Source organism: Vulpes vulpes, chromosome 10 (genome assembly GCF_048418805.1).
Source record: "Vulpes vulpes isolate BD-2025 chromosome 10, VulVul3, whole genome shotgun sequence".
NCBI lineage: Eukaryota > Metazoa > Chordata > Mammalia > Carnivora > Canidae > Vulpes > Vulpes vulpes.
Window position 1 is genome coordinate 20846120 of NC_132789.1, and position 17888 is coordinate 20864007.

The following is a 17888-nucleotide window of genomic DNA, read 5'->3' on the forward strand; positions in this document are numbered from 1 at the left end:
AAATGGACCCCACAGGCAACTAGGACATTTAGATGCCTTAGGGCATTCCGTTACCATGCTGGTAATTCCTGTACCATGCACTTCATAAGTATTTTCTTGTTCCCTCCTCTTCTTCCTTTCCCTCCCTCCCACCCTCCCTCCCTCTCCTTCCTTCCTTCCTTCCTTCCTTCCTTCCTTCCTTCCTTCCTTCCTTCCTTCTTCTAGAACCCTGGATGTTGCCCTTGTAAAGAATCGTGCCAGGGGCTAGGTGAAATCCAGCCATCACCAAGAATACTCTTTACCTCTAAGGAGTGGTCAATCTACAATGCATTTCTTTTGGAAAAAAAATGTTTTAAAACAGTGTAGACTGTGTTGCTCATAAATAAACACAATGAAAATAACATCTTTATTAAATAGATCTGGGGATAGATATCTTCATAGAGGGGAAAAACTACTCATCAAGGAGTTGAGTAAATTTTCGGAGCAAATCCACCCAGTGGGTATTGCATCTTGTGATTCTAGTTTAAGGGCTTTTTTTCATAAAACATTTGTATCTTTGAGCAGCAGTACTTGGTCCAGGTTCAGATCCAGTCCTACCCCTTCTCTCACTGTGTGACCTTGACTGGACCATAGTCTCCTCTGCTGCAAAATGGGCGTCATCATTCCTGATCATCAGACCTGCTCATATTGTCACTGGAGGGGGAAATGAACAGGGCCTGGCATGTGGATAGCACTGTCTGAGTGTTTGCTGCTATTACAATTATTTATAAATATTTTGTCATTTAGAGCTGCGTGGCCCAGTATGGTATGGTAGCCCACTAGCCACGTGTGGTTCTTGAGAACTTGAAATGACAGAGAGTGAATTAAGATGGGCTCTAAGTATAAAATATAGGCCAGTTTTCACAACTTAATATAAAAACAAGAATATAGAAGGTCTCATTGCTAACTTTGTGCCGATCACATGTTGAAATAGTAATATTTTGCTATATTGGGGTTAAATAAAATACATTATTAAAATGAAAATACATATGTGGCTCAGATTAGGCCTTCTCTTGAATGGTCCTGATTCAGAGACAGATGTGACCATAGCAGTAATCACAATTTAAGGGAAATATTATGTCTTTCACCTGATTCCTAAAATAAAGCCATAAAGACCAGTGAAAGCTTTGTGAAAAAATATTCAAGGGAATGTATCTCTGGTTGAGAAGCAAGACAAGTGATCCTGTCCCCATTTGTCCTTTAACATTGCTCTTTAAATTTGATTAATGTAATATGCAACTTTTTAGTGACCATTTATATTCTTTTTTAGTGACAAGTTCACTCGATTTTGTCAGTGGAAAAACGTAGAATTAAATATCCATGTGAGTATCCTCTTATTCTTTCCTTTTTTTAAAATAAAAACTTCCTCTGGCTTAACTTCGTGAGAAAATACTTTGCCCTGGAGCACACTCCCACGGGTAATACGCTGTCTAAACAGATGTTGCTCTTATAGCTCTGTGTATGAAGAATTCATCCTCCCGTACCCGGCCTCGTAAACAATTCGAGTTTTAATTCTCTTTTCTCAGATTCATATAAGAATGTGTTTATTTATTTAAGAAAGGGTATTTTAAGCAGCGATTGACCCTTCCACAGAAATAGTAGTCAAAATACAAGGTCCCTACATAATGTACTTCCCACATGCCCTTGTCTTTTGCCATCCCAGGAAAGTCTCTTCTTGTTTGTATTATTAGATATAATCTTGTAATAAAAATGATGACATCTTTTATTAGCACAAGAGTTCATCTCCTCTTTGATTAGTTTTGAGAATGAGGAAAGCAGTCGTCAAAGACAGGCTCCTTTCTAACACGCACTTCCTGTGAATGTCTCATCTGCTTGCGGCTTTCAACGTCAGAAATTCCCGGGACATCCCCCATCTTGGTTTTTGGAGCCCTCATTCCTTGTTGCAGCCTTTTACCTTCTTCTTCATGTTCTCCCTTCACATAGGTTTGCTAGTGCAAAAAAGAAATTATCAATTGGATTTTTTTTTTTTAGGGTTTTTTTGTGTGCGTTTTTTCCTTGCCAGTACCATGGGGAGAAGCAGTTTGTGTGTGTGTGTGTGTGTGTGTGTGTGTGTGTGTGTGTGTTTAAATTTTAACTTCTTTCTTTCACATTTCCTGGCAGGATTTTAGAAACAAGAGGACAGTAACTCATTTTTTCAAAAAAAATCCTTTCTATCTGCTATAGATCTTTCTGATGCATGGTGTTGCTTTCATCCTGCTGTTCCTGAGAATCAGATATGAAACCTGTGTGGCCAGTAACCTGGCTGCAAACATGGTGTTTTAAGGGTTGTTTGGGGGGAACTCTTCAGGAATCTGACCCTTCACTTGCCAGGGTACATAAACCAGCAGGCATCAGCTCTTGTCCGACGGCCCCTTCACTGTGAACATCGGGCTCACTTCTGCCTTCGTGCTAAGACTATTAAAACTACTTTAAGGAAAGCCCCTGTGGCACAGCGGTTTAGTGCCGCCTGCAGCCCGGGGTGTGATCCTGGAGACCCGGGATTGAGTCCCACATCGGGCTTCCTGCATGGAGCCTGCTTCTCCCTCTGCCTGTGTCTCTGCCTCTCTCTCGCTCTCTCTAAATGAATAAATACATAAACATTTTTTTAAAACCTACTTTAATAGTAGTGGGGGGCATTGGTGAGATGTTGACACAAGGAGAGGCTTATGAATGAAGCTTCTTTATGTACTTTCCTCATATTTAGCATCTTGTTTCATGCTCACATGCCTAACATGAGTCCTGACTGTTCCCTGATGTTATCGATAAAAAATTCACATGGCCAGCATCTGTTGGGTTTTTCTGATCATATGGCCCACTCTTAAGAAAACCTAGATGCTCTTGATGTAGACTTCCTCTTCTACCATGACAATTCCCAGAATTGTGGAGCTGTTCCCAAATTTCTGGTTTCGGAGTAGCTAAGGATGCTTTTCATTTTGACTAGAAATTTCACACTCCCTTGCCTTCAAGGTATACATCTTATAACCTAACATTTAGGAGATTTGAAAAAACAATCTAACTCGACTCCCACACTGTTGTCTTCCCATTTGCCTGCCTTTTGTGCATTTTGGGGGTAGAGCAGAAGGAGGTTCTAGAAAATCTTTCTACCTTTCACATCCCATCTCTTAGAGCAGTCACAGGGCAGATCCCTCTATCAGATGGCTGTTTTAACAACTATGTTTTACGTGCAAACAACAACATAATTTTAATACAACGCTGTGTATCCCTTTTGTGTTTTGAATTCACAGTTGACCATGAATGATTTCAGTGTACATAGGATCATTGGACGAGGAGGATTTGGTGAAGTATACGGTTGCAGGAAAGCAGACACTGGAAAAATGTAAGTGCTATGGGTTTTATGCTTGCATCAACAGAAAATGCCTACATAGATTTATGGAAACCCATCATTTCACTTGCCAGAAAGAAATAGGCTGTATGTTGTTAAGCATTATCAATGAGAACAATCAGCTGGAACTTCCACCTCTTAGGGTTAAAAGGAAAGTTAGCCAGTAACTGTGTCATGAACCCCTGTGGTTCAGGCTGTGGGTAAAGGAGCCTGGGATCTGGAGGTGACCAAGAAGGAGCATTATGTATAGCCTCCTGGTCTGATCTTGCTGCAAAGAATTCTCTGCTTTGCACAGGAGAGACATTATCTCCTAAACAGTGGCCCACCTGTGATTCAGCATATGAACCTTGGGGTGGCATAGCATTCCAAGAGATGTCAGTTCCACAGATGGGTAGCTCAAGCACTGGGTGAGAAGTATTCCCTGCTACAAGGATCATGATTGTGGGCCTCCATCACCATCTTAGTTGTTTATCTTACAGGAGGAGGTTGGTGTGAGGCAATTATGTGCACATAAGCCGGGCATGAGGTTCTTGCAGAAGGTGAATGGTGGAGTTCTTAAGTAGTGCAAGGGGAAAAAATTTTGTTTTTAAATATAGAAGCAGTTTGTTGAAGTGAACATATATCTAGAATCAAAAGAGAATGGGAAAATATAGTTTGATAGACCCAGAGCTACAAGTGGGATCAAGTGACAGGCATGTTAAAACCATGGGAAAGTAGAGTCGTCTGTGCAGCTTGGTTGATAACCTCACTGAGCCAGTGTAAGGAGTAAATGAGGTCACCGAGTTCAGTGCCCACCTCCCCCTGCCACCCCTGAGCATTGTGTAGCATTGTCACTCAGCCTCCACTCAGGTCCTCCTTGTGATTGGGCACCAACAGCTCTGCGAAGTTGCCCTCTTAGTCTTCAGACAGGTCCAATAATGGATATGATTTTTATCATGTGGCGACTGAAATTTACATTCCCTGACTTATGCCCACTGGTCTTCTTCCTGTTGTAGGGCCCTGTGCAGGGTGAACCCAGGGTCTGGCACTGGGGCGTCTGTAGTCTGGTGCCGTGCTGAGACCAGATGGCCTGGTGATCCAGAGTGCAGGTCTGGGTGTCCCTCAGCCAGGACAGATCGGGCTTGCATGAAATTTGTGCCTCCACTTCCTCGTTTGTAGGATTGGGAAAATACTTCCTTGTTGTTAGACTTGAATGAGATAATACATCGTAAAGCCTGCAGACCACTACCTCCTCCATAGTCAGTATTAATGAACAGTCCTCTGCCAATGGGCCTTTCATCCCCCTTCTGTAGTACCATGGTGGGCTCTGGCCCTAAGTGATGTGCTTGTCACCTATTCCATCTCACTGATTGTTTATTTTCCTTCCTCACTACTGCTTGTCTAGGTGTTTAGGAGAGCTGCTGATCTGCTAATCTGCCACACAATGTAGAAAGTCATACTATCACCGTGTTTCTTCATTACGTGTGTTATTTCACAGGATTCTCAGGGTTTGGAAAACTGTCTTCCACTTTCTAGATTAAGGGTAGACACTTACCAGGAATCCCACAGCTAGACAGTGGCCAGATTCAGTCCCTGTTAATCCAGGAGTGCGTCCTTCCAGTCCCGAGGCTGCCAGTTACATTGTCTTGGCTCTGGAACTGCCATCTACCTCAGAAGCCAGTGGAAGCAAACTTGCTCAACCCAGCAGCTCAAGGCCCATGTATGGCAGCTTCTGTGGTCTGCAATTTAAACTATTTACTAGACACCATCATGGAAGGGGGTAGTGATAGAAGTGATATGAAACATCTTGAAAATTCATCACAAAAATTAAGTATTTAAAAATTTTTATTTATTGATTTTACAGAGAGAGTGTATGTGCATAAGCAGGGGGATCAGCAGAGGGAGATGGAGAAGCAGACTCCCTAATGAGCAGGGAGCCTGATGTGGAGCTCAATCTCAGGACATAGAATCGTGACCTGAGCCAAAGGCAGACACTTAACCGACTGAGCCACCTAGGTGTCCCGAAAATTAAATATTTAACGAACATGCCACTTCACATGTTCTCAATATCCAGTCCCATAATTATGCAAATTAATATCTCTATCAGTGGATTTGTTATAGAGAACTCTTGGAAGAGTAGATAAAATGAGCAGCTTTGAGCATCCATCTCTGTTTTGTTATAAGTCATGACATTGTAAGTTATGATCAGTTAGAAACAAATGGATTTTCTGGGTCCTATCACAGCCAGACAGTTGTCTGGGTCTTATAAAGTGGTCCATCAGTGGGGATTTATAGTCATGTACCAGATTTCTAAAGCCCTTGAAACCCTTGTAAAAATTTCCTTTCTGCTTTCTGTTGAAAATCGTCCTGCTTTCTTCAACCTGTGGTAATAGAGCATGCCAAATAATATGTCTGTATTTTCTTAGTTGGAGCTTGTGCCAAGTTTTCAAAAAGCTTAAGTTGTCAACTGTTTCTTCTCCACTAACTTTCATATAAAAATCTTATTGGTTCTTTTTATTATTTGAAATATTATAACTTAAATATCATGATTAAAAACAAATCAGGGGAGGGGATCCCTGGGTGGCGCAGCGGTTTGGCGCCTGCCTTTGGCCCAGGGCGCGATCCTGGAGACCCGGGATCGAATCCCACATCAGGCTCCCGGTTCATGGAGCCTGCTTCTCCCTCCGCCTGTGTCTCTGCCTCTCTCTCTCTCTCTCTGTGACTATCATAAATAAATAAAAAATTAAAAAAAATAAATAAAATCTTTAAAAAAAAACAAAAAACAAAAAACAAAAAACAAATCAGGGGAGTCTGGCTGGCCCGGTTGGTAAAGCATATGACTCTTGATCTCTGGGTCTTGAGTTCGAGCCTCACGTTGGGTGTGGAAATTACTTTAAAAAAAATTAAAAACAAATCTATTGGGGCACCTCGGTGGCTCAGTGGTTGAGTGTCTGCCTTTGGCTCGGGTTGTCCTGTGGTCCTGGGATCGAGTCCCGCATAGGGCTCCCCACAGGGAGCCTGCTTCTCCCTCTGCCTGTGTCTCTGCCTCTCCCTCTGTGCCTCTCATGAATAAATCCTTAAAAACAATAACAAACACCCCCCCCCCCCAAATCCATAAGGTAGCATTTCAGGATGTGCCTTTTTGAGCACATACCTTGCCTTTTCATTTTGTTGCTTGTCAGTGTTTTAGAGTCTTACACTGTGTACTCTTATAAAATCTTGACCAGAACTGCTGGGACACCTGGGTGGCTCACTCAGTGGTTGAGCGTCTGCCTTTGGCTCAGTTCGTGATCCCAGGGTCCTGGGATCAAGTCCCATATCAGACTCCCCACGGGTAGCCTGCTTTTCCCTCTGCCTGTGTCTCTGCCTCTATCTCTGTGTGTCTCATGGGTAACTAGATTAAAAAAAAAAAACTCAACCACTGCTAAAATCACAGTTCCTAAATGCTAAATATTATACACATATCCCTTTCCCCCGCAATATACACATAGTGGCCCTGGGCAGCAATGATACATACAAAATTTATTTCACCGAATTTATTTATATCCCTCTACTTTATGCTCTTACTGGACTGGAACTTCTATTAATGTAATGACAGAAATATCTTAATTATTGCTGTATTTTTTTAAAAAGAAACTTTTTTTAAATTTTAGAATAGTTTTAGGCTTAGAAAAGAGTTAAAAGATAGCACAGGGAGTTCCCATGACCTACACCCAGTATCCCTGTCTTACATTGGTCACAACAAGTGAACTAATACCAGTATGTTATCATTAACTGAAATCTCCACTTTATTCAGATTTCCTTCGTTTTTACCCAGTGGCTTTTTCTTTTCCCTGGATCTCATGTTACATTTAAGTCATCACATCTCCTGGGGCTCCTTTAGGCTGTGACAATTGCGCAGACTTCCTTGTTTTTGATGGCCTGGACAGATTGGAGGAGTACTGGTCAGGGATTCTGTAGAATGTCTTCCAATTTAGGCATGTTTTGTCATGGTTACACTGGAGCTGTGGGCTTTTGGAAGCAGGACCCCAGAGGAAAACACCATTGTCATCACATCAAATCGGGGTGCCCATCCTGTCATTAACATGACTCATCACTGTTGATGCGGACTTTGACCGCTTGCTTGAGGTCGTATTTGTCAGGCTCCTCCACTGTAATGTCCTGGTCCCTCTCCTCCATACGGTTCTCTTAGAAAGAAACTTTTACTCTGTGCAGCCCTTATGTACTAATGGGAAGATATGCTCTATCTCCTGGAGGGGGCATTTAATTTTTTTCTTAATACATACAAATTCTTTTTTCCATGACACTCAGGTACCATTTTGCTTCTCTTAGACACTTCCCAAATCTTTAGAAACCTTCCCCAGTATGATGTGTACCATTTAAAGCAGCAAAGATATATTTTCAGTATACTTTTTTCAGTAACATTTATGTTTCCAGGTATGCAATGAAATGCTTGGATAAGAAGAGGATCAAGATGAAACAAGGAGAAACATTAGCCTTAAATGAGAGGATTATGTTATCTCTTGTGAGTACAGGGGTAAGTATTCCTTTTCGAGTGCTGCTTGTTTTTGTATTCATTGGTTGGTTGGTTTTAGGTATCAGGACAATTTATTTAAAATACAGGCATTCTTTTCCAACAAATTATGCAGCTAGCCAATTCTTGGGTGCATTAGAATTTATAGCAGGGAAGAGCAGCACTAAGTTAATATAAATAGTGTGTAATTCTCATATTATCTCTGTTTAATTTGGGAGTTAGAGAAGTGTTAGCGACCATCATCATGCACACCCACGGCTTCTGCCTTTAGTGGCTGTTTATGGCTTCCTTCTTTGCAGAATATGGTTCCAGGGAGGGCAGGAAGTAATCATGGCATCAACAATGAAATCACTTGAGTCTAGTTAAGAACTGATTGCGTGATGGAGGACCAGCCCAGAGAAGGAGGAGTACAAGGAGGAAAGCAGCTCTCGTCCTCTGTAAACAAATAGAGAAACATCTCAGTTTACTCAAACCTGATTTGCATTTGAATCTATCCCCAGTCACTAAAGTTATCTGTCTGGCTGCTTTTTACCTATTGTGGACTTTGCTCATTTCCATTTCCAAGAGGATGTTTCCACCTGTTGGACATTGTGTTTGTCTGTCAAGCTAGGATTTTTAGCTTAGCATGTGCCCAAAACTTTTTTTTTTTTTTTTTTGCCAAAAATTTTTACCCAGTGTCTTTTTGTGAAACAGTGTCCCGTTTCTGGCTTCTTTTGCAGTGAATGGTATGACCCACAAGCAAAGCTTTCTTTTATTTATTTGAGCAGATGTGTATAAAGACACCCAGAAAAACTCAGTGTCCAACCTGGGCATGCCCACGTGCACCAGTGAGCCTGTCATCCAGCATCCAGAGGAGCTCAGGGATTCAGGGTCTCATTCAGGAAATGACAATGGAGTGGCCAAACTCATGCTGAGTACCTCATATGGGAATTTAAGGTTAAATGCTGAGCCAAAAGGGTTTATCTGCAGTGAGATATACTGGGGAGGGCATGACCTCCAAATATCCTAGCTGGGTTCTAAATAGGGTCATCCCTACCCAGAGGATTAAGGAATCAGATTTTAATGGTGAATCAAAGGATCCCTTTCAACTAGTAAGCAAGGAACCTGAGACCCAGAGAGATTTCTTTGCCCAGAGTCTGTGGACTCCCTGGCTAGTGTTCATTTTTTTTCTTTCATTTTTTTTTTTTTAAGATTTCAATTTATTTATTAAAGACAGTAACATACGTGCAAGTGAGCACAGGGTTGGGTGGGGGAGGGGGCAGAGGAAGAAAGAATCTCAAGCGACTTCCTGCTGAGCGTGGAGCCCACACAGGGCTTGATCCCAGGTCCCTGAGATCACAAGCCCAACCAACTGAGCCACCTAGGCATCCCCTATTGTTCCTTTCCTATTGTCACCTGTTTGGCCCCATGTTTTTTGTTTATACCTACATTTATCATATTGCAGTTTATATTATTCTAGCAGCAGTTTTAAGCAGTTTTGGAAAGGTTATTTGCTACTGAAGTATAAGATTATCATAATTTAGCTCAACCGTAAAATAAGTGAAAATGCCATAGCTATAAATAATTTCTAACTATGTGCCTCTGTCTCCCAACATATGGATATTAAGCATTTGAAATAAGAGTTTATCCTGTGTGCATGACCACATTTTCAACTAATTGGAATGGAGACTGAGCAGCTTGCACACTATATTGAAATCAGTATGAATGGCATCGGTTTCTAGTTTCTATCAGAAATGTCATTGTCTTATATTTCAAACATGGATGTATACTTACTCCAGATTTTAAGTGGTAATTAAAATATTAATTTTTAATGAGTTATCTCCAATACCTTGGGTATTTTTTCTCAAGAAAGCTTATGGAAAAAGAAATCTTTGGTGTTGGAAAATTATGTATGCAATGATCATGTAGCATTTTTATATTTATTTTTTTCATATGAAGGGGAATAGAGGTAAGCAATAGCAGTATGTATGGTTCCTCACCAGTCTTACCCTCTAAAGGAATAAATAAAAAACCAGTCTACTATTTTGAGCTAACTTTAAAGAATTGCTTATATTTTTTTATTCAAGTATCAAACGTGGCTTTTTTGTTTTTGGGGAATTTGGGGGGCCTTTTTTATTTTGTTTGGTGTTTACTTACCAATATATAATTTAACCAGGGGGCAGCTGGCTGGCTCAGCCAGAGAGCATGCAACTCTTGATCTCCTGTTGTAAGTTCGAGCCCCATGTTGGGTGTAGAGATTACTTAAAAATAAAGGCTTTAAAAAAATGATACATAATTTAGCCAAAAGACTTGTAATAAAGCTATTTGGACTGATTGACTTCCTTCCTTACTTCCTTCCTTACCTCCTTCTTTCCTTTTTGCTAATCAAAGGCTACTTTTTATGAACTTTTTTAATGAACTTTTGTTTTAAATGGCCTCAGTAGGTTAAACTTCAGATCAGCCTGTATCAGCGTGGTTTCCCAGGTGCTGGCAGGAAACTGAACTGAAGTCACTCATTACAGTTTTCTTTTTACTGGAAGTTTTTTGTTTTTCCTTCCAATCTCAAATTGAGTGTTCCTTCCCCTGATCTTTCAAAGAGACAGTGGGAAGTACTGTTACTGGTATGCTTCTCTAATTCTAGAATAGTAAAAAGGGAAATCTTCAGATTTAAGCACCACGATAAGTATGTGCCTAGCTGGGAAAAAGCAATTAGCACCTTCATTAAACAGTCTTGTCATGTCCTCAAAAGTGTTACTCCTTCATTCCTTGAACCATAGTGGAGTGCCTAGATTGTGCCAGGCATTTTGCTGCAGGATGGGGCTCCCAAAACTTGACTGTGGTCTTTGCTCTGCATGGAATGAGAGAAGGTTATCTTGTTCTTCTGATCTCAGGAATGTATAGATAATGAGGGCGTGTGGCAGGAGCCATGGGACGGGGACCCAGTGCTCAGGAGGCACTTAACAGAGTGGAAGTGACAGTGGATGATCCTCGGAAGTCACAGGAGGTGTCAGCACGTGTCTGGGTCCTGAGCACTTTGGGAGGGTTTGAGGGCTACAGGGAAGGTTCAACAGAGCTGGAGTCTGATGTGGTGTGTGACTAGCACAAGATGAAGCTGGAGAGGGAGAAAGACCAGGAGAGGCTGGACCAGAATGTAAAGAACTTTCTAGGCCAGTCCTAGGGATTTTTAAAAAATCTCACAGCAGTTGGAGACAAAGCGTTTGAGGCAGGAAAATAATATAAGCCTTCCTCTGAATGCAGGGTGGAGAATTTTCTTAAATACTCCATGGTGTATTTTATCACAGTTTCACAGAGTTGCTACAGAACATGGGCTACCTTGCTGACTACCTGTAGGAAATCCTCACTGAGGGTCTTACCTCCAAAAGATCCACTAGTTCTTATTGTTCTTAATTTGTTCTTTTTTTTTTCCTAAGATTTTATCTTTTAAAAAAAGGTAGAGAAAGAACAAGAAAGAGAACAAAGAAAAAGAGAGAGAAAGAACAAGCAGGGGGCAGGAGCAGAGGGAGCAGCAGACTCCCCACTGAGCAGGGAGCCTGAGGTGGGGCTCGACCCGGGACTCCCAGGATAATGACTTGAGCAGAAGGTGGATGCTTAACCGACTGAGCCACCGAGACACCCCAATTACCTTTAATTTGTAATCAAGACAAAACATCTTGATTACATAACCATGGTTATGTTTGGAACTCTATCTGCACCATCATTAATTGCTGCCTGTTTTGTCGTATTGGCCCCGTATTTGGTTCTTTGTATCTTGAGCTTCATGGGAGCCCTGATGTGGTATCTGCCCAGTATCTGAGAGGTGAGAGACTGCAGTCAACATGGAGATAACTGAGTCATACCCCTTTAGCTGAACTTTCCCTTTACATTGCTATAGAAACCTTGCCTTTGTAAGCAGCATACGGTAGAACCCTGGACAAGGTCAGGAGACTTGGGTTTGAGATCTTGCCTGGGTACCACATGTCTTTGTGACCTCAGGCAAGTCATTTCCCCTTTTTAGGGCTTTAGTTTCCTTGTCTTAAAAATAAACAGGTTGGATCAGGTGATTTTTTTTTTTTTTTCTTAAAGGGCCCTTCTATTTAGCCTGTGAGTCTAAATTGACAATACCTTAATTGAACCTTTTTCACCTTTTGCTACTTCCTCAGGGCTACTATTGGAAGGATCATATCCCATCATGTTCAGAAATACCCCTTGGCAGAGTCCACTTGTCTCCTTGTCTCCTTGAGTGCAGTGGCCATCTCAAGCTGGGAAAGACTCTGGCCTTACTAAGGTCTGGTTCCATCAGCCTCTCTGTGCTGCAGCCCAATTGCTCTTCAAATCAGGAACCAGAGTGTGTGGGGACCTGCATTAAGAAAGGAGCAGGGGATCCCCGGGTGGCCCAGTGATTTAGCGCCTGCCTTTGGCCCAGGGCGTGATCCTGGAGATCCAGGATCTAGTCCCACATCTGGCTCCCTGCATGGAGTCGGCTTCTCCCTCTGCCTGTGTCCCTGCCTCTCTCTCTCTCTCTGTATCTGTGTCTCTCATGAATAAATAAGTAAAATCTTAAAAACAAAGACAAACAAAAAAAACAGAATGAGCCGTCTTCAGCAGGCTATTAGAAAGGTGGTTCACTAAGTGGTTCCAAGAGGGACTCCCCCCACACCACCCTCTAGGAAGGCCACATGGTGTTTAACAGAAAATGGAAAGCACTTTTATCTTGCCTATTTAAAGCAAAATCAGGCTTGAGATCAGTAATCACTAACACCATCTCAACAGTGTTTTAAGGCAAAATGTGTAATCACAAAATGAAATCTGTAATTGATTCTGGAGTACTTTCCTCTGGAAGATATTTGGGAATTGAATTCAAGTTCTTGAATCTCTGTTATAGAAAGGGGTTAACTGAGATTTATCAGTCTGCCCTTAAAATAGTGGTTTGGACAATGCAAATTCAGTGTAAGATTATTCTGTTGAAACTTGAATATTTTCTGTGAAATTTAATATTTTTTTCTTTCTGTGGATATAGATTTTTTTGCCAATTTTTATTTGAATCCTTTGAATGGCGAGTATACACTGTATATAGAGTCTGAACAGACCTAGTCATAGATGTGGCTTAGCACTCAGTTCAAGGGATGGAAGGTTACCCGTATTCTAGAAGTCTTGTGCCTCTTCTGGTCACCTATCCCTCGCCCAAGCTAACCACTGCCCAGATTTCTAACACCATAATTTAGCTTTGCCTATGTTTAGACTTTGTCTAAATGTACTCTTTTACGTCTGGCCTCTGTCGCTCAGTGTTGCATATGAGATCCACCTGTGTCTTTGCACACAGCAGCAGTACCTTCTGCAGCTACATAGCAGAGGTCAGAAAGCTATGTGTGGCCCATGGACCAGATCTGCTTTGTAGCCTTTATTTCTGCACATCCCATGGGCTAGGAATGATTTACATTCTTAAGGGATTGTATAAAAAATGGGGCAGAGACTGTATGGAGTCTGTAAAACTAGCAACAGTTACTGACTAGCCCCTTGGAAAAAAACTTGCTGACTCTGGCTGTCTAGTATTCCACTGCACAAATATACGACAATTAACATATCTATTCTAACATTGACAGACATTTATTTGCATTCTTTCCCAGTTCAGACTATCTTGAATAGTGCTGTGAGGAACATTCTCATGCAGTTCTCTTTGGTGCACAGAAGTCTAGGTTGCTGTGAGGTGTATACTGGGAAGTGCAAATGCTAGCTCATAGGGTTTGCAGATGGTGCTCAGCTTTGGCAGATAGCACTAGTGCCATTTTATGCTCCCAGGAGCCATATATGGGATTTCCATTTCCACCCTATCTTTCCAACCACTTGGTATTGTCAGTCTTTTTAATTTTAGCCATTCTCATGGGTTTTAGTGATAACACATTTCCTTGGGGACCAGTGTAGGCCAGCATCTGAATTCCTAAGCTTGTGAGCTGTTTGATAGTCTCTTATGTGAAGTGCCCATCTTTTAAATTAATTAATTATTATTACTACTACTACTACTACCATTTTTTGCTATTGTTCTAGTGGATTATTTGCCTTTTTCTTTATTGATTTATTAGAGTTCTTTATATATTCTAAATATGAGTCCTTTATGTGTTTACAGATTACAAGTATCTTCTATTCTGTGAATTGCCTTTTTACTCTCTTAATGGTATCTTCTGAAGAACTGAAGTTCTTTCTTTTTTTTTTTTTAAGAACTGAAGTTCTTAACTTTATTTTAGTCCAGTTTAGCAATATTTTTACTGTTAGTGCTTTTTTGTGGCCTAAGAAATCTTTACTTACCCTAAGGTCATGAAGATATTCTCCTTGTTTCCCTCTAGAAGCTTTATTGTTTTCTCTCTAGACCTTTCTCTACCTGGAGTTGACTTTCATGTGTGGTATGAGGTAGGGGTTGAAGTTTACATACTCTTGTACAAATATCCAGTTGCTCCAATGCCGTGGATTGAAAAGGCCATCCTTTCCCCCCACCCTGTTGTGTCACTTTATCATAAATCAGTTGACCGTTTATACTTGAGTCTGTTTCAGGATCCTCAGGTTTGTTCTCTTGGTCAGTTTTTCTGTCCTTGGGCTTCTACCACACTGTATGATTTACTGTTGCTTCATAATAAGTCATATATATATATATATATATATATATATATATATAAAATAAGTCTTAATATCTGGTGATGTGACTTTTCCAGCTTTGTTTTTCTTCTAGAATGTCTCTACTTTTCTTAGTTATGTACATTTTCATAAAATACAATCAGCTCATCATTGGAAGCTTGTCGTTGGAATTAGCTCGTCCATTTCCATTTTATTTTATTTTTTTAAGAGATCTTATTTATTTATTCATGATAGACATAGAGAGAGACAAAGAGAGAGAGAGATAGAGAGAGAGAGAGGCAGAGACACAGGCAGAGGGAGAAGCAGAGGGAGAAGCAGGCTCCGTACCGGGATCCCCCATTTCCATTTTAATTGCATGGAATCTCTAGATTACTTTGGGGAAAACTGTCATCTTTACAGTTGAATTATTCAATCCCTGACCCTGGTTTATTTTTCCACTTTGAGCTATTTGAGGGACCCCTGGGTGGCTCAGCGGTTTAGCACCTGCCTCCAGCCCAGGGCATGATCCTGGAGTCCTGGGATCGAGTCCCACGTCGGGCTCCCTGCATGGAGCCTCTCCCTCTACCAATGTCTCTGCCTCTCTCTCTCTCTCTCTCTCTCTCTCTGTGTGTGTGTGTGTCTCTCATGAATAAATAAATCTTAAAAAAAAAAAAGAAAACTAGTTGAATTCCCTTTCTATACTCATATTTCAAGACAATAATATAGATATTTCCTCCCACTGTGATATGGTGCTTCCCATGTCTGAATCGGAGATTGAAATGGATATTTGACTAGCCAGAATGATAGTGTAGACCAACACAAAGACTAGCAAGGCAGCAATATTTTTCTGTAGAAACTGGGTCTTTTGAAGAGGATGCAGATAAAAGGGTCATGAATGAATCTGAGAGAGATGAGACCTTTGAATTAATCTGTTCCACTTAGGATTTTTTTAAAGATTTTTTTTATTTATTTGAGGCGAGGGGACAGAGATAGTGACAGAGATAGTAAGAAAGAACACCAGGGGGGAGGAGAGAGAGAAGCAGGTTCCCTGCTGAGCAGGAAGCCTGACATGGGGCTTGAACCCAGGACCCTGGGCAGGCACTTAACTGACTGAGCCACCCAGGCACCCCTCACCTGCTCCACTTAGCAATGCTCTGTCTCTATGCATTTTGTCAAGTTATCATATATGTTTTGTTGGGACCATTAAGGTTACCATGGAGATATTGGTGCTTAACACACAGGGCAGAAGTCTGGATGAGAAAATCTATGGATGGTATATGGTGGCAGATAGTACACACTTCCTAGGACAGCTTTTTTCTTACAAACTCTTGTTTTTCTCTCTAGGACTGTCCTTTCATTGTCTGTATGACCTATGCCTTCCATACTCCAGATAAACTCTGCTTCATCTTGGATCTGATGAACGGTGAGTGACATGCAGAAAGCCCAGATGCAGGGAAAGACATGTCTGGGACATGACACCTCAGTGCATACTTTTCTAGGCACCCTGGCAGTTCGGGTTTTTCAGATAATTAATTGGGTTCCCTCTGAAGTTTAAGGAAACCTTCTTACTCTTCAAGTTTCCCTTAGAATTCATTTTAAAATGTTGACCACCGTTCCTGTCTAGCCCTCCTAGTCTCTCCCCAGGAAGTTGCATTTTTTGGAAAAGATTTTCATAAAATAGGCAGAGTGAAACTTCATTTTCTGGAATGCAGCTGGCCTAGATCTTTAATTAGCATGTTTCCTGACCCTCAACTTTTAGGAATGAAATGGCTTCTTAAGAACGTACAGCAAAGATAGAAGTGTATTAGGAAACCAACTTTGAAGGATTGGCTGTGGCCAGCACAGCTTCTAGCCCAGTGTTCTGTACCCTTAGCCCAGACCAACCATCCACTGATCTTTTAAGCTATGAATAATCACCTGGCAAATGTTGAGAAGGTCCTAGGTAGAAAAATAGTTTTCTAATACTAGAGAGTGACACCATAGTCAAATGTTTTTAGTAACAAGAGCTTGAAATGAAATGCACACAGTACAGCAAATGAACTAACCTCTTTTGAAAGTTCATTTGAAGTTCTGTTATGTTTTTGAGGATTTGGTTTAAAATCAGATCTATTTAACAACATGGAGGAATTTTCCAGATGTAATAATGGTCAGAGAAGCCAGACACCACAGCATGTCTCCTGTGTGATTGCATGAACAGGCAAAGCTAATGTCTGGTGAGAGGTCAGAATGGAGTCCCCTTGGTCTGATGAGGGACAAGAGCTGAGGCATTGCCAGGAAAGGGCGCGGGGCAGCCTCTGGGATGCTGGATATCTTTTACATCTTTATCTGCTAGTGGTTGTACAGGAATATGTGTGTGAAAGGGAAGATAGGTAAGCAAAAGCAGGGGCCATAACGTTGGCCACACATTAATTTCTGCAGACCAGTAGAGGCTATTCCTTTACAGTGTGTAAGAACATTCCCTTAAAAAAGAAAAAGAAAAAAAGAAAAAAAGAAAATTCCCTTACCCTGTTACCAAGTTACTCTGTAACTTGAGCCCATATGATGATTGGCTTTTTCCAACATATTATGAATTGTTTGCATCTTAGTATGCAAACATAAGGCAAAATGGAAAGAATTTTAAGGGGAAAACCCAAATACCCACCTCCCTGGATTTCGCCAGTTAAAATTTTACTGTATCTGTTTTACCAAATATCTTTCAATATGATCATTTTGTTTGTGTGCTTATTTCTTTATTGTCCACGGAGCCAGTTGCTAGAGCCATCTGCTAGATCATTACATGTTTGGTCCAGTTTGTTAGACAGGACATAAGTACTCAGAGCAGATAAGCTAGCCACCCCCCGCCCCCAAAGGTGCATCTGGAAGCTGGACTGCCAATCTGAGAGTGATGGTTGTGTTATATATTGTCCTGGCCATCCCTGCATGAAAGTCTTGTAATGTTTGAGTTCCCTCTATCCTTCTTAAAGTGTTTTGTCAAACTACAGAAGTCAGAGACAGATACACAGAAGCAGTTTGCCCTTTTTTCGACTATGTCTTAACTATTTAAGACGGCAATGATTTTCATTTCCTATGAATTGAAAGGCTTTAATATTAACCTCTACATCTCTCATTCCAGGGGGCGATTTGCACTATCACCTTTCACAGCATGGGGTGTTTTCAGAGAAGGAGATGCGGTTTTATGCCACTGAAATCATCCTGGGGCTGGAACACATGCACAATCGGTTTGTTGTTTACAGAGATCTGAAGGTAAGGCACTCTGCTTCCAGGACCTGCACAATAGGTATTGAGGTCCTGGCTCTCCAGATGGTTCCTGCTTGCCATTCCCCTCACCTCAGCCCCTGTGAAGGCCCATCTCTCCAGACTCTAAACTTTGTTTCAGGCCCTCCTTTCCTTCTTCCTTGTCACTATCAGCTCAGCATGGGCTCCTCGGCCTAG

At 41.3% G+C, this 17888-nt stretch overlaps 1 protein-coding gene across 12 annotated transcripts in view; it reads left to right on the forward strand.

Moving 5' to 3' along the window:
• GRK3 (G protein-coupled receptor kinase 3) overlaps positions 1–17888 on the forward strand; it is a 129091-nt gene that overhangs the window by 77313 nt on the left and 33890 nt on the right. For all 12 annotated transcript variants that reach the window (XM_072723087.1, XM_072723093.1, XM_072723091.1 and 9 more), the window contains 5 exons: positions 1289–1340; positions 3264–3355; positions 7778–7877; positions 15801–15879; positions 17569–17699. In XM_072723087.1, coding sequence (XP_072579188.1) covers positions 1289–1340; positions 3264–3355; positions 7778–7877; positions 15801–15879; positions 17569–17699 — 454 coding nt within the window. The remainder of the gene's footprint in view (positions 1–1288; positions 1341–3263; positions 3356–7777; positions 7878–15800; positions 15880–17568; positions 17700–17888) is intronic.